This window comes from Durio zibethinus, chromosome 21 (genome assembly GCF_047325235.1).
Source record: "Durio zibethinus cultivar Kanyao isolate XHJ-2024 chromosome 21, ASM4732523v1, whole genome shotgun sequence".
NCBI classification, from domain to species: Eukaryota; Viridiplantae; Streptophyta; class Magnoliopsida; order Malvales; family Malvaceae; genus Durio; species Durio zibethinus.
Window position 1 is genome coordinate 14,345,499 of NC_143182.1, and position 16,936 is coordinate 14,362,434.

Consider the following 16,936-nt stretch of genomic DNA (forward strand, 5'->3'; position numbering starts at 1 on the left):
TATGGTTTTTTCTAAATTTTGCTAGAACAATGAAAATTTTAGATGCATTTTTTAAAATAAAAAATTTAATTAAAATGTAAAAGAAATTTTTTTGAATGAAATTATAATAATTTTCAACAATCCGATGACAATGCCTTTTCAATGAAACGAATGTTTTCATTGAATAAACTTGAGGTGCAGAACAGTTTTAGATATTTTACCAAAATGATAGAGAAATCTTACACAAACTTTTAATATTTAAATAATTAAATTTAATTAAAAACAAAAGATTATTCAATCAAGACCATTTTAAGATTAAACAAAGCTAATTGGTATCATATTTGGACAGATTTTGTAGAGGTGTTAATTTTTCCACACACATAAATGTACTCTTGAATCTATTTTTTTTTATGAAATCTTCATAGAACTTAGGATTTCTTTCAAATGGTAGTTTTAATTTTGCGACCAATCACATCTCAATAAAAAAGAATCAGTGATGATTCCCAATTTAAATAGAGGAGAGGCTAGAAGAACTGGTATCAGTCAAGGGAAGTTTAGATGCTAGAATTGTTTTGTTAGAGGTTATAAGAACAGCATACTCATCACTCAACTGAAACATGTTGAGAATTCCCATAAAGTCATCATGGTATTGTGTTACAAGCTCAAATTTTAAAGGATTGCAATGAAGAAATTTTCAGAAAGTTATAAGAATAAAAAGATTCAGAGAGACTTGAAAGGAAGAAGAAATAGAGAAGGGAGTTTTAGAAAGAAAAGAGAGATTCCATAATTGCATAACCGAATCACAGTATAGTATTCCTTTACCGTTTTATCTTGGTCTCACACCCCCTACAGTTGCATCCCTGAATTCTCATATGACAACCTGAAAATTCTCTTCCCTTTTCTTCAACACCAACACAATTTTGCAAGTTAAATGACCTCACTCCACTTAGGCCTTACAGTAGAATAAAGAAACAAAGTCCAGTAATCATAAAAATAGCCAAGTCCAACCCAATCCATTTTGGTCCGTAACATATTGTTCTACAGTACTGGATTGTTTTAATCCCATCAACTCAACCATAGGATCTTTATATTGCTCAAGAATAAATCTATCTTGCATCTCAGCTATATAAGACCCCCAAACCAGCCTATCAAACCCTTCTTGCACCTTACAATAACGTTGATGCCATTATAATGCTTTCCTTTCCAAACTAAGCATAGCAGCTCTAACTTTGTAGTTCTTAAGAACTCTTTCAGCCACAAAATATTGCTCAAGTTTCATAAACCACTCTTTAAAATCTTCCCTATTAAACTTAAGACACTTCAACTTAAATTGTCTAAGAGTTTTCAGACGAAGAAAATCTTACTTGTGTAGCATTCTCAGAAGATGATTCTCCTCGCACCAAACCAAGATCCTTTTCTTGTCATCAGATTGATCTTTTCTCGAGCAACCAAGAGATCAAAGAGGTTCTTGAACTCCTCCTTAATCTCCTTCCGAAGGTCACCTTTTTTATCATCTATCTTCTATCAATCTGTTGGACTTCTGCTTGTAACTACGCTACTTCCTTATGCAATCTATGAGTTATATTCTTTGCCATAGATGCCAAAAATGCAGCTCTGATACCAATGGAACTGATTGGAAATTCCCACAAAAGAGAAGCTCAGAAGAGAGAGAGAAGAGGAAGGAATTGAGAGAGAAGATGACAATTCAATTCATCATTTCGCAATATCCTTGCTACCAGCATAACAACCTCTTTTGTACCCTTAACTGACTCTCAAGAATACCAGAATAACTAAATTGCCACTACTGGGCTAATTACAAGCATAGGCTGAATATAAACTGGACTAGTGTCTGATGGCCCAAAGCATAAAAATAAAATGCTAATTCAATTAAGGTACATAACAAAAAAGAAAGCCCTATAGTAACCAAACCATGCACAAAGATTTTCTGTAAGATGTGGTATATATAATTCTGAACCATGCAGAAAATTTTACACAAGAATTCAATATATGTGATTCCTAAACAATAGACTTACAAAACAATTGCAATACAATGCTTGAATTTACAACCCTATGTGCATAGATTCTTATACCTACACAATCTCAGCATAATCACTCGTTGATGAAAGGACACACAGTACTTTTTTTTCAAACAATCAAAATTCATGCAATCTGATTTCTTCAAAACAGAACAACCAATCTAGTTTCCAAAGAAACTGAATCTCTAATATGAATGCTTCCCTAAGCCCAATAATGGTGAGGGAGGATAGACATTGGATGTATCATTTAGCATCATCAAACATGAGAGCATTAATCTTGTTGATCCCAAGATCAGATATGGGCTCAATTGGTTGCTCATCTCCCTCCATATAAGATAAAAGGCTTGAAGGTTCTCTGCTAAATTCATCTATAAAACAGAGAAGCAGAAAGGCATATACAAATTCACTCATGCAATGGCCAATGGAAATGCAAAAAAATGTCGAAATGGATTTAAAGAAAATATCTTGACTAAAGAATATTATGTTAGCTTTAACTGAGAAATGTTTATAAATACTTCTAGTCCTGATGAAAACCCCATGAACATTGCAAGTTAAAACTTACCAAACATTGCAGTTAATGAAGTTGGTGGTGGGGTTGACATGAAGTTGAGGCCAACATAGAATCCAATAGCTAATACTATTATCACCATAGCATAAGTTGGAACTGCCACAGCCCAATATCTGAAAGCCAAAAATATATGGCTGTCTATCACTCACATCAAAATCATAAAGTAACAAGTACTGATAAACATCTTGCAACCAAAACTTCACTGGCTTTTTAGGTCAACAGAGATTAGATATTTTGAAGTTTAGTGAACAGATCAACATAGTGAGAATATTTTCAAATTAGCAAACTTTCAACTTAAATTATACCAAAACTGGTACAAATACTAAGATATTTCAAGGACTTCCCTCCATGCTCAGAGCTTCCAGCGGAAGTTATCAATTCAAACTAGCCTCATTTTCACTCATTTGTAGAAATTAAACATATTAGGTGGAACCAATCATTACTATGAGTTTTTGGCTCAAAGGCACGTTCATGCATTAGCAAGGGGTGGGACATCAGGAAGTCCAATGTTTCCCTAAGGACTTGCCCTATTGAAAATGGGGTTTGAAGAATAGCAGGATTTGTGCAGACTTCTTAGGAGCCTATATAAACCTATATTAACTTTCAATTTAATAAAGCATAGCAGAGACAATGATTCAGAGTTTACTTTAGCTTCTTTAAACTAGCATTAAGGTGGATTGCCTGCTTCCACTCCTGCCTTATTCTTTCCTTTTTTGCTTATGTCCATTGAGCAATGATCTGATAATGCTTCCTACAATCTACCCTTTTGTTTTCTTTACCATAAAATCCTAAGCCCTAAACTTCAGCATTTTCTCAATAGAATTTTAGACCTCCAATCATTCCTTAGATGCTAACCAGCCAAATATGTAAAAAAGGTACTCCTCAAGCAGGCCACTTTGTCTGAGATCATTTTATTCATTTTTACTGAGATTGAGAAGTGTGTGTAAGAAGATTTCAAAAAGAAACCAAAATTTAGTTAGCATGGGAATTGTCGCTGACCTGCTAGGATAATAGAAAATCCCAACTGAATGTAACCAATGCTCAGGAATATATGCCCAAATCAAGAAAATAGCTGCTCCAAAAAAAAAAAAATTATACATAAATTTGTGAGATATTTTTAGGTCTTTCAACAAATCCCTCATTACATTGCTTTAAAAATATCAAGTTTTAAATGAGATTGTGCACTAAATTCTACAAAGAACATCGTGCTCACCAGGTTACAGGCAATGAACAAACAACATAAGAACACCGGAACACCATTAAAGCAAAGTGCTTCTACATGCACAAAATTTCAACAATTTCGAAGATTTTGCAGGCCATATAAGAATGTCCAAGCATACTCAAAGTATCACGTGGAAAAACAATATTCAAGAATGATGACAGGATCAAACCAAACTCATAAACTACTACTTACATATTAATGCTTCCTTAGAAACCTCATTGGAGAATTCTTCCTGTGAACATGCTAGAATTCCTTCTCAGAATCTAACTCACATTTCCATAAATCACCAACCGAAGCTCCATTTCATTGTTATTTCTATTACTAGTATTTTACTAAACTTTGCCATTGACTTCAATATAATTGAATTTTGCGGTTTTACCACTATATGTTTAATTTTGTTCATTTTTTAACAAAAAAACAAGTAATAAAAGTTAACCAGTATTTTATTTATGTTTCCAGAAACAAAACCAATTACAATCAAAAGAATCAGAAATAATCATAGGACCTAACTCATTGCCACGAAAACAATGAAACGATAGAAAAGGGGGACAAGATAGATTACAAACCTGTAGCAACAACAGTTGTAATGGAACCAACAAACCCATAAACCTCGGAAGGCTTAGGACCGTGTTCCCCTGAAACTCCAAACCCAGAATTAGCTTTTTCATCATTGGGGTCAACAAATGAGACAGATGCTGTTGTTGTTTTTCTCCTTTTTGAAAAACTAAGGATTCGCCTCGGACTGTTCACCGAATGAGGCTCTTCCATTGGATTTTTTTTCTTATTGCTGCAGAACACAAAAAGACTTAGCTTTTATGGTAAACTGCAGTGGAGCTGCCTCGGAGAAGACTAGAGAAAACAAAAAATCCCAAAAAAAAAAAAAAAAGCGACAAACGTGAAGAAGAAATATATCTGGTCCAAAAGAAAAAGGAAATAGACCTTACAAAGGACAAGGTGTCGTTCACGAGTAGTTTGTGGGTTGTTTTGAGCCCAAATGATTTATTCAATTTGAAGAGAATTAGTCAATTAGGGAAATAAACAATTCTTAGTAATTGTCTATAAATTTTGGTTTACAAAAAAAAAAAACCGTTTTTCATTGATACCCGCTACGCCGGGTTAACCAGTTTTCACCATTTATTTTATTTTATTTATTTTAATATAAAAACAAAAAATAATACAAATGAAATATTATGAAAATGTTAAAAGTTTTTAAAAAATTAAATCTAATATTTAATATGTTATAATTATTGTTTTTGTTGTTGACTTTTAGTATTTTTAAAGATTATTATATTTTTTAAAATTATTTGATTAATTGCATCATCTTTCTAATTTGTTCTATATTACAATTTTTGGGTAAAATCAAAGAAAAATAGGAATAGTATAAAAATTATAATTTTTTAATGAAACAATTTATATTTTCATTTTTATGTATTTTTATATTTTTATTTATTATTACTATTATATATTTTTAAGATTTTAATCTTTTATTTTTTTTATTAATATTACATAAAATTTTTTATGATTTGAACTTTTCTTTTCTTAACAATTAATTGGGATTTATCCTACTTGATGGTAAATTAATTATATTATTATTATTATGGTTATCATTAATTTATTGGTAATTATTAATTATTGATTTTTTATTTTTTAGTTTTGTAATTATTTTTTCATGATTGATAATTAAAGGAAAGATTATAAGAGAGAAAATGAAAAAATCTCAATTATTGTTTTGTTCTATTTTCCGCTTTTCCTTCCTTTTTTTTTCTAACTTTTTTTTTATGAAAACTATTAGGGTGATACTATTTTATTTTAAAAAATATAAACTTGAATCTACGGATCTCTTTTATTCAAAGATTTGAATATTGATATCCATAAAAAAAAAAAACCATAATTGAGACATATTTATATTCTTTCAATCTTTTAAATCATTTGAAATCATAATATTTTTAGAAAATATCTATAAAAATTGAGTTAAAACTTTTAATTAAGAAAATCAAGTTTAATAGGATTTGAATTTTATGTCAGGCTTTTTTTTTTTCGTTTTTAAAAATACCTTTAAGTAAAAAGCAAGAAACAATTATAAAATTTTATAAAAATTTTCAATTTGATTTTTAAACATTTTTATTTTTTATTGTATTTTTACATTTCTTTGTTTATTATTAATATATTTTCTTAAAGTTTTGATTTTCATTTAATAATTGAAAAATAAATAAAAACTTTTAAAGATAAAAATTGAGAGAAAATATAATCAATTATTGTTTTAATCAAGGTGAATTTCTTAAGGCAATTTGATGAGACCTAATCCTGAGCTACTAGTAGTTCCACCACCTCCTTAATAATCTAATTCTATAGGTGAAAAGTCCAATTAAAGTGTTCAATGAATCAAATAGTGCTAATTGTTGGTTGAGGGGATGTAATTGATTTGTATTTGATTTGATATTAGTCTTTGCTCATAAGAATAACAATTGTAAGATTCTAGAAAAAAATACAAAAGAGAAATGACTTATAAAGGTCAGACAAACTGCAAGAATGATATATTAAAAAATTATTTCAAGAGATTAAAAAGATTTAATTATGTTAACAATAATCAAACAATCAACTCATAAAACATACAAATAATAAAAATATTATCCATATATAGTTAAATTTTTAAAATAAAAAATTGAAAGGCAAAAAATAGAAAAAAAATAACTATGCTTCAATGATTTAATTATGATTATTTTTAATGAATTTATTTATCAACATAAACTACAATGCAATTATTTTTACAACTAATGAATAAACTTCATATAATTATTTTATTCCTATACATAATAAGTTTTGATCTCATTCTATTTGTATTTTCATTTGATGTAAGAAATCATTCTACTTATAAAAAAGAAGTCTAATAATAAAAAAATCTTTAAATTAAAATTTATAAAAAAAAATTGCTAATGGTGTTTTAATCAATCATTTTAAACATTTTTTAGGTAAAAATTTCATTAAAAGTATTTTAGTCAATCACTTTTAGCACATTTTTAGTCTAATTATAAAAAAGAGTTTAATAATAAAAAATTCATTTAAATTAAAATTTATAAAAATATTTACTAAGGATAGTTTAGTCAATCATTTTTAATGCTTTTGGAATTAAAATATTAAAATTTTATGTAGTTTAATTTCATATAAACTCTATTTTTAATTTTAGTTAATTTAAATTAAATTTAAATAAATTGACAAAAATTATATATTTAAGGATAAATTTGTTAATTTAAAAATTTATAAGAGTATTTAGGTCTGTCACTATTAACACTTTTGAAATTTTCACTTTCATATGTAATTTATTTATATATTTATATTAATATATGTCTTCAAGTTTTTGTATATTTAGAAGATAAACAACCAATGGAAGAGTTTAACGTGTTTACTATAGAAAAACCCTGCATTAATTTCTTCAAATTATCATTATACATTTGGAAACTTCCTAGAAGATTTTCGAGAAATATCGTATTCTAACTGTAGATTTGAACAAACAATAAATCATATGGCAAATCTCATCTATATAATTGCCTACCCACGTTGCCAAATTTGAAGGGGAACTCAAAAGGGGAGAAGACCAATACTATAGCCTTTTTTTATATCTTTTAACACCAATATCAAATCAAACATTTCTCACCGATCGTACAACTTTAATAAGATCTCGATTAGGCATAACATCTTTTAATACCCTCTTTTCTATAATATATTACTTAATAATTTCATATGTTACAAATCAACAGCTATATATAAGTATTCTTCATTAAAAAATTGACTTCGTCCAATTAATTAATGTCCTAACATTTTCATATAGGTTAAACACATATGGCGAAAAAGGCCGGATGGCATGGATGACTCATAAAAAATCATACACTTATAATATATTCAAATACTCCATTACCCTAAATGGCATCCTCGAACCTTCTTTTGCAATAAACAAATTTTAAAGCATGCAATTAGGAATTGATTATGGCAACAAGTGTTCCATAAGGATTCGATAAAAAGCCATTTTCAAGGAAACATCAACAACCCACTAGCTTTTCCTCTTATTTGAGTGATTATCATGCTTTTTTTTTTATACTTATATCTTATTCTTGCAATACTAAACATTCTGATTTTTTGTGGATTGAAATAGTCCGTAGAAGACATAAAAATAAAATACCCTCAACTTTCCAAGTAATTACCTCTTAATTATTCTGTCTAGTCGATTTGTTTTTCAGACATAAACCTTTGTTTAATAAGAAAAATGAAAAAAGATAAAAAGTGAAAAATGTTGAAGATAAAAATTTTATAATTCGAATGATTAAATTTTAAAAAAATTTTCATTTTTATTTATTTTCATATTTAAATAAAACCTAAAAAAGTCCGATGTACATATCTCTACTATTTGTTAATCTGACAAGACAACGTCGTTTGAGGCTGCGTTAAGGATCACGCGTATCGGAGTATTGGCAATAGTGATATATGCAAAATAGAAAGCCATAAGATGTAGTCACCAACACTTGGTGATTGGTAATTGGTTGAAAGAGATTGGGCTGGTAAGCACCTAGACATTTAACACTTGTGCTAAATTGAGAGTACGGGGAGGATCACAAAAGAGGGAAGCAGTCAACCAAAAATTTGATTCAAAGATCTTGTTTTGGTGGTAATGAGATCATCAATGCATTAAAAAAAAGCTTGAAATTGACATGATTGAGGAGATATATAAGAGGGTAAGGCTGTGACTATTGTGTCATACAATTTGGAGACAACATTTTTATCAAGTGAAAGTAGTTGTAAACTTGTAATAATGGTTGGAATGATGGGTTGGGAAGCTCCAAAACAAGGATGGAGGAAAGGTCCTTGGACTCATGAAGAAGATAATCTGCTTACTGAATATGTCAACTTTCATGGAGAAGGAAGATGGAGTTCGGTAGCAAGGTCAACAGGTATAATTTAATTACTTTTTTATAGATAATTTTCCCTAACTTCCTTCAGTTATCATATAAATTAGCTTAAGAATATGAATATGAAATTTAATTTAATTAGTTCATGCACTTATTAAAAGGTGTCGTCTAGTAAGTTTAAAATTCAAATCCATGCCTGTAACCTCTTCTTTTTTATTTTTAGGCTGTGGCCTTGAATGTCAAAAAAAAAAATTTTTTTTTGCTGACAAAAATATAATTGAATTATTGGGTTTATTTTTATCTTACTCAGGTTTGAATAGAAGTGGGAAGAGTTGCAGGCTTAGGTGGGTGAATTATCTGAGGCCTGGTCTGAAGAGAGGTCATTTAACTCCTCAGGAGGAAGGGATCATTATTGAATTGCATGCCCTTTGGGGTAACAAGTAATGCTTCTTTTCTCTTCCCTTCGCTTCTACTTTAGAATATTATGTTTTTTTATTGTGTGTTTGTACGTGAAAGCAGATGGTCTACAATTGCCAGATACTTGCCAGGGAGAACAGATAATGAGATAAAGAACTATTGGAGAACCCATTTTAAGAAGAGGGAAAGGTCCTCTCAGAGGCAACAAAAAAGAAAAGCTCAATTTCTAAAACTAAAACAACATAAGCAGCAGCAGCAGCAGCAGATGGAGGATCAGGAGCCACAACCAGAAAAACATGAGATGAAAAGGGGATTAATATGTGAGACAGAAGCAGCTGGAGACGGCAAAGTAAATAGCCAGGCACTGACTGATCAGGCAGAAGGGAAGCAGGAGACGGTTTTCATTTACCCAACTTTAGAGGATCAATGCTTGCCTGTTATGCATCAAGAGGCTGGTGCTACTTTTTGGCTAGGTCAGTATTTGGAAGATGAAAGCTTATGGGGTGGCTTGTGGAACCTGGATGATCCTCATCAGCCTGGTAATTGCAACAAGATTATTGACATGCCAAAACAAGCAGTAGCTTATACTTCCTTTGAAGGGGATCATGCAAGTAATGTATACAATGGAGGAGGGTATATTTTCTAAGCATAATTTTGGAATTTTTTGAGCTTATATGTCCTAATTGGAACTTCTGACTCATTTCTAATTAAGGTTGAATTAGTTACTTGTTCTGTGAATTATGATATTTTGTAACAATATGTTTGAATAAGCAGTCAATAATATGATTCTGTCATTTTGTTTGAAGAAAATTTTGCCTTTTTTATAAAAGAATTTCCCAACGCATATATAATTTTATCGGCTGGTTTAGCCCCTAAATAAATTCTGTAATATAAGTTGAACGTCTCCCATAATTTTTCTTAATGTGCTGAAATATTTTACAAAAATTTGAGGAAAATTTGAACTCCTTATCCTACTTTATTTGTGTTTTATGGGTTGTCAATCTTAATTTATACAAGAGAAAAATAATACAAAAAATTAATAAAAAATATTAGACAAAGTCGACATCCAACTTAAAATTTAGTGATAAATAAAAAAAAGTACCGATCCATGTAAGGTTAAGCAAACTTGAAATATTAATTAATACCATTCTATTCCCTAACAGAAGAAGCATATAATTGAGAAGAAAGGATTTATAGGATGCATTGCTTTTAAGTAACAACCCTGTTTTGCGTTAACGATGAAAAATTTGTATTAAGGTTTTTGGTACAGATTTTCTTGTCAGTACCATTCTTTTTGTACAACATAATCCACGAAAAAATTAAACCAAAGGAAATTTTGAATTATACCGCCTAATCCACGAGAATTGGTCAATAAAAAGTAGACATTAATACTAATTGTTGATTAAAAAATTCCTAATAGACTTACGATGAGTCCTACTTCCGAAAGCTATATATATTCAACAATTTGTAACCAAATTAGCGTTACGTTTCATAGATGGTTATCGCATGGTTAATAACCAAACTAACTGTAGAAGTAGGAGAAGGGGAAAACCGACCCAAAGTGTGTGTGTGTATATATATATATAAGTATGCAAAAAAAAAAAAAAAAGTTCCTTAAACCCTTCGTTCCTTCCATTGTTTTCTTTGCTTATTGCATATTCTTGAGCTTATTTCATCATTTACTTTCATCAACCATGGATTTTCCTGTAGTCAAAGGAGTAGATATTAGGAAAGGTTTAACTATGGAGTGGATCAAACTTAAGGTTCTTGGGAAGGGTTCCTATGGAGTGGAGTGGTGCACTTGGTGAAACCAATAAACTACGTTTTGTATGATCAAGTGTTCGCTGTTAAGCCTTGTCGTTATGAAGATTCCAGTTCTGTTCAGAAGGAATTAGAAATCCTGGAACAGTTTGCTGATTGTGGTAATATTGTTCAATGCTATGGTAATTTGTTGAGTATTGATTAGGGGATGCTAGTTTACAATTTGTTTATAATGGGATAAAATAACTTCAAATAATATTCAAATCAAATATATCATGTAGCGAAAAAATCAAATTATCCTTATCCTGAGTGAATCTAGCAAGAATCAAACAAATAGAGCTAACAAGGAAATCTCCAAATCACAAGCACAAAAACACAAGTAATTTACGTGAAAAATTTTCCTAAAATAAGGAGTAAAAACCATAGGCAGTAACAAATAATCTGCACTATTAAAATAATGGAAATACAAGTTCTCTCTAATTAGGACTAGAGGTATACAATCACAATATCTCAATATTAAACAATCTTGCAAAAGAAAATTGGAGAAGTCTCAATAAATTTAAGGATTAACAAATACCAACAAATTAATAGGTAGAAAACTCGAAACTCGATCTCACCATACGGATTGAAGAACAATGAGTCGTGAACACATTGATAAAATTTTAGCTCAATCGGATCATGGTTTGACCTTGATCAAACTACTTGACCGAAATTACACAAACTCCTTTTCTTTCTTTTTTTCTCCATTTTCTTTTTCAGCCACATGAACAATATATAAGGGTTTAAAACCCTACAACTAAACATGAAAGGACTAAAAATTTCTTGGTGAATGGGCTTTAGTTTTAGGTCATCTCCACATGGAGAAAACCAAACCTAGCAAATCTTCCATTTTCTGACTACGTGGAGGGAATCGCCATTCCTATGATCAAACGAAAAACTTCAAGCTTGTCCCTTGGTAGCTTTACTGGCTCAAAAGTATTATTCTTATGCAAATACTTCATATTATCCTGCATGACATCAACCTACTTTGCATAACATTCGGGTTCTCCCCTATCAGTTAGTAACACATACTCATCAACAGAATATTGTGTGGAAGGTTGTCTATCTCTAGTAGACCTATTGAGTGAAACTTTTAGTAAAACTTTTGGTTGAACCTCTGATATTGGTGACTATTCATAGGTATCATCACTCACCTCAACTTGTGTAGGACTAGTATCAACATCAACTTTATTATGTTGGTTATCCTGAACATCTTCAACCTTTGTAGGCACATGCATTAAAGGAACTAGATCCAAGTCAATCAAACCATTGCTACATCATGGAATTGATGTATCAGTCTTCTAAATATCTTGTAAGGTTTGGTCTTCAATAAAACAACATCCTTGATTCTTATAAGTTTCTTCTGTACTAGATCATAAAATTTGTAGCCAAACTTATCCTAGCCATTGTTGAATTCTCATTTCTGAAATGCTTAATTAGTTAACCGTTATTCAACAATATTTGTCTAGTTTTTGGTTTGATTTTTATAAGCAAATAATACACTAAAACAGTATAAACATTAATGCATGATCAAACTTGGCACTGTTCTTTTTTTTTTTTAATAATTCCATTATAATTTGTAATTATCTTTTAGAAGTAATTGAACATACACTTGTTTATTATTATTATTATTATTATTATTATTATTATTATTATTATTATTATTATTATTATTATTATTATTATTTTGTTATTGGTTTTCATTTCATATTAAATTTGTTGGATTTTTAAAAAGTAAGAGTGTTTCTTACAATTAAAATAGAGGTTTGATGAAAAACCTACCTTTAAATAGATACTTTTTCATAATTTGTTCTTATTTTATAAATTTATTTTTATATATAGTTGAATTTATTTCATTTAAACTTTAAAAAAAAGTTAGCTAAATTCTTTATTAAGTTATATCACTAAACTTTACGAGACTTTTTAATCATATGGTAATATGCTTTTAACTAATATAAATTGTTGAGATCGAAACCAATTAATAATATTAATAGTGAATTTATTATTTTTTTAATACAAGTAAATAAATTATTTTATAATATTTAAAAGTATGAAATCCAAAAGTGTTAAAAGTGAGTGACTTAAATATTTTAACGAATTTTTAAATTAATAAAATTATCTTTAAATATATAAAAATTTTATTAATTAATTTAAGTTTAATTTAAATAAACTAAAATTAAAAATATATTTATATGAATTAATCTACTTAAAATTTTGAAATTTTAGTTCCAAAAGTGTTAAAATAATTGACTAAAATATCATTAGTAAATTTTTTATAAATTTTAATTTAAATCATTTTTTTATTATTAGACTCTTTTTATAATTAGACTACAAAATGTTAAAAATGATTTTTTTTCCATCAACTAAAAGTAATTGATTAAAAAACTTTTAATAAAATTTTAATTTAAAAAATGTTAAAATTAATTGATTAAAATACTATTAGTAAATATTTTATAAATTTTAATTTAAATGAATGTTTTTAATTAAACTCATACTAAGACACAAAATATGATTTTCACATCAAATAAAAATACAGATTGAATGGGATCAAAGCTTATTAATTCAGGGGGCAAAGTATAATCATCTGAAGCTTCTTTATTATCAAATTCATTAATATGAATAAAATTTTTTAAATTGAATCTTGGATTATTGTCATGATTGCCTTCACATTCAATATTTGGAAACCTAAATATGGGTGCAATGGAAGGCAAATGTGTATGCAAAATAATGAAAGAATAAAGATTGAAAGAGGAAATGTAATGATAATGCATTATGCAAATTGTTTTATTGGAATAATAAGGGATAAATTAATGCATACATAAAAGATACCCCTAATGCTTGGACTTAAGTAGTTGAGGTTTGACTTACTACATTTCTTTCTCAGAAGTCAAAGATAGCAAGTAACTTCGTCATCTTTCAGTTTTTTAACTCAGTGCTTGGTAGGGACAAACACACAAATGGCTTTTTTTCTTATCTTTCAGTTGCTCATAATTCATAGATTCTTTCATTATTACATTCAGCACAGTTTCTTTGAACACATCATAAAACTCAACTTAAGAGGCATCCATCATCTTTTGCAATTCTTAATGAAAAGCATCACAGTTTTGAGTAGAGTGTCCTATGACCCCCATGTGATACTTATAGGATTGGCCCTAATCAAGCTTGTCACAGCAAACCTTATGACCTAAGGGTATTAGATGAATCATGGTAGCCTTTATCAAAGCATCAAAGACTTGATCCAATGGAGTCTTGACATCATTAACACTTCTTTCGATGTAACAAGTTTTATCATCATTTATAGCATTGGTTGTTCCCTTAGCATTATTTAGCAATAAATTTCCATTGATGTTTGGACCTCTTAAAGTATCGAAATTCAATAGACCAGCCTTGATTAGATTTTGCATCTTGTATTTTAAAGCAGGGTAATTTTCAATTGAGTGTCATATATTTTCATAATAGTAGTTAATTTAACATTAGCATCATACCATTGGGTAAGGTGGCTTTAAAAATTCCAAATGGATAGGTGGTATGAGTTAACTTTTTACCAATTGAAGGAATAACTCGATATAGGTCATAGGAATAAAATCAATTCGGATCTTTTTTTGAGTATTTTAAAGCCTTCTTGAATAGCTGGTTTATGCATTTGGTTGGCCTATGGGAGTAGGTGCAGGACTATGCATAAAATCATCATTTGAGGTTGAAAACTAGGCTAATAAAGAAGTGGTGTGGGATAATAAGGATAAATGTTTGGTGAAACATTGTGTATGGAATGGTGAGGGTTTTGGCACATTGGATATTGAGAATATCTTTTGAATTGTTGTCTTTTATAAAATACAACCTAAGCATCAACCTTTTTCTTTTTGGGTGTAGCTTTTTTCTTTGCATAAGATATATCACCATTTTCAAGCCTTCCATTCTTAATAGCATTCTTAATGATTTTCTCATAAATTACCATATTAGCAAAGTTTTTGTTAGCATTGCCAATCATTTTCTTATTGTAAGAAGCCTTGAAAATATTAATAAATAAGATTGTCATCTCATTTTCAATGAGTGAAGGCTAAATCTGGGTAGCTACATCCCTCTATTTTTGGGCATATTATTTGAAGCTTTTTTTAGCCTTATTTTCCATGCTTTGCAAAAACAAAGATCTGTTGCCAAATCTATGATATTTATGTGATAGTCATATTTAGCATTAGCATCATACCATTTTGGTAAAGTGGTTTCAAAAGTTTTAAATAGACAGATGCTATAAGGTGGCTTTTTACTAGTTGAGGGAATAACTCAGTGTAGGTCATAAGAATAATGTCAATTCTAGTCCTTTCTTGAGTATTTTGAGGCCTTTTCGAATAGCTTGTTTATGCATTTGGTTGGGCTGTGGGAGTGGGTGCAAGATGACGTATGAGAGTCATCATTTAAGGTTAAGAACTAGAATGATAAGTAGGTGGCATGTGATAGTAAGTGTAAATGTTTGGTGAGACATTGTGTGTGGAATGGTAAGGGTCTTTGTACATTAGATATTGAGGATATCCTTTGAATTGTTGTGTTATATAGAATATAGCTTGAGCATTAACCTCTTTTTTTTTAGGTGCAGCTTTTTTCTTTGCATTGGATGTATCACCACTTTCCAACTTTCCATTCTTAATAGCATTTTTAATGATTTTCCCATAAATTATCATATCAACAAAGTTTTTGGTAGCATTGTCAATCATTCTCTTATAGTAAGGAGCCTTGAAAGTATTGACAAATAAGATTATGGTCTCCTTATTAGTGAATGGAAGTTGAACTTGAGTAGCTATATCCCTTTATCTCTGGGCATACTCTTAAAAATTTTCATTGGTATTCTTTTTCATGCTTTGCAAAAACATAGATTTGTTGCCAAATCTATGGTATGTTTGAATTATGCAATAAAGGCCCTTGCTAATTCCCTCTAGCTATAGATATGAGATCTATCTAGTTATACATATCATTTGGTAGTAGAACCAGTGAGACTATCTTTGAACATATGAATGAACAACTTCTTTTCATGTGCATATGTAGTCATTTTATGATGGTACATTATGACATTTTTATAAGACACTTAGTTCCATCATAATTTTTGAACTTAGATACCTTGAATTTTGATGGAATCACCATATTATGAGCTAAGCAGTATCCCAAAACATCAATTGATCTATAGAAATTTGTCTCTTCAATAGCTTTGAGCCTTTCTTCTATAAGATCCATCCTTTTTAAGATCTAGAGTCCTTTTTGGTCTTTATTGTGCCTATTTTCAGCTTCTCCTTTGAATCATCCAAATTAAGAATTTGAGTTGAATTGGATGTTTTGATATCAGGGAATAAGAGTGATGTGTCCTTGTAAATGAGTAAAAGCAACTGTTGAAAGCATATTAATATGAATATAGTGGTAGTTTCCAGTAAACGACACTTGATGTTTGATAGCATTTAAAAAAATAATGATTTTCAAGTTCAATTTAGTTGAAAATTTTTACGATTTGAGTGAATTTGGTGTATTTAGTGTTCATTTTCTTGATTTCTAGGTTTTTCTACTTAGAGTAAAAATTTTATCATTTTGATGCAAGAAACCATGCAAGATCAAGACAAGCATTATCCTTGTAATTTTCAGCCAAGCATGTAAAGATGAAAATTAATTTGACTTGGAGTAGAATTACTAAATTTAACTTCAAATATGAGTTATGATGCCATAAAGACACCTATATGGATTCAACTAGCATATTTTTAAGAGGATTTGATGCACAATTGTGATAATTGAAAAGCTTCGATCAAACAAGGACACTAAAACATTCGAGCAAGAAAGTTTTTGAACAAGAATAACTCTTTTGATCACTGTAAACACTTAATTTTGTCTAGATTAATTCGAATTTATTTGATTTTTTATACTCAATTTGCATGTTCTCATTTGAATTAGTTGGATTTGTTCGAGCTTATTTCGGATTAGTCATTTTTAATTTTGTTAATATTATTGTTTAGCTTTATTCAAATTAATCAAAAAATTAAAA

At 29.4% G+C, this 16,936-nt stretch overlaps 2 protein-coding genes across 3 annotated transcripts; one reads left to right on the forward strand and one right to left on the reverse strand.

Moving 5' to 3' along the window:
- Window positions 1-1,920: 1,920 nt before the first annotated feature.
- LOC111305693 (Phosphatidylinositol N-acetylglucosaminyltransferase, GPI19/PIG-P subunit) lies at window positions 1,921-4,837 on the reverse strand. Of its 2 annotated transcripts, none has more exons than XM_022903423.2 (5): window positions 4,750-4,837; window positions 4,372-4,592; window positions 3,583-3,655; window positions 2,578-2,696; window positions 1,921-2,383 (listed from the first exon to the last, which is right to left on the reverse strand). In XM_022903423.2, exons 2-5 carry the CDS (start codon window positions 4,571-4,573, stop codon window positions 2,259-2,261), a joined length of 519 nt encoding a protein of 172 aa, XP_022759158.2. In that variant the 5' UTR covers window positions 4,574-4,592; window positions 4,750-4,837; the 3' UTR covers window positions 1,921-2,258. The 2 variants fall into 2 exon arrangements, with proteins under 2 accessions (XP_022759158.2, XP_022759156.2); XM_022903421.2 differs by having other exon boundaries at window positions 4,745-4,763.
- Window positions 4,838-8,566: 3,729 nt separating this feature from the next.
- On the forward strand, window positions 8,567-9,872 carry LOC111306271 (uncharacterized). The gene is made up of 3 exons (XM_089750194.1): window positions 8,567-8,745; window positions 9,014-9,143; window positions 9,223-9,872. The coding sequence occupies exons 1-3, from the start codon at window positions 8,607-8,609 to the stop codon at window positions 9,764-9,766; spliced, it is 813 nt and encodes a 270-aa protein (XP_089606320.1). The 5' UTR covers window positions 8,567-8,606; the 3' UTR covers window positions 9,767-9,872.
- The last annotated feature ends 7,064 nt before the right edge of the window (window positions 9,873-16,936 follow it).

What these genes read in the sequence shown, in the direction of transcription:
- LOC111305693 (XM_022903423.2), bottom strand. Translation starts at nt 4,573, where the DNA reads ATGGAAGAGCCTCATTCGGTGAACAGTCCGAGGCGAATCCTTAGTTTT. An exon ending in TACAACTGTTGTTGCTACAG is followed by an intron (nt 3,656 to 4,371) that starts GTTTGTAATCTA and finishes TTTTTGGAGCAG; the next exon opens with CTATTTTCTTGATTTGGGCA. An exon ending in ATTTTCTATTATCCTAGCAG is followed by an intron (nt 2,697 to 3,582) that starts GTCAGCGACAAT and finishes TTTGGCTTTCAG; the next exon opens with ATATTGGGCTGTGGCAGTTC.
- LOC111306271 (XM_089750194.1), top strand. Translation starts at nt 8,607, where the DNA reads ATGGTTGGAATGATGGGTTGGGAAGCTCCAAAACAAGGATGGAGGAAA. An exon ending in TTCGGTAGCAAGGTCAACAG is followed by an intron (nt 8,746 to 9,013) that starts GTATAATTTAAT and finishes TATCTTACTCAG; the next exon opens with GTTTGAATAGAAGTGGGAAG. An exon ending in CATGCCCTTTGGGGTAACAA is followed by an intron (nt 9,144 to 9,222) that starts GTAATGCTTCTT and finishes ACGTGAAAGCAG; the next exon opens with ATGGTCTACAATTGCCAGAT.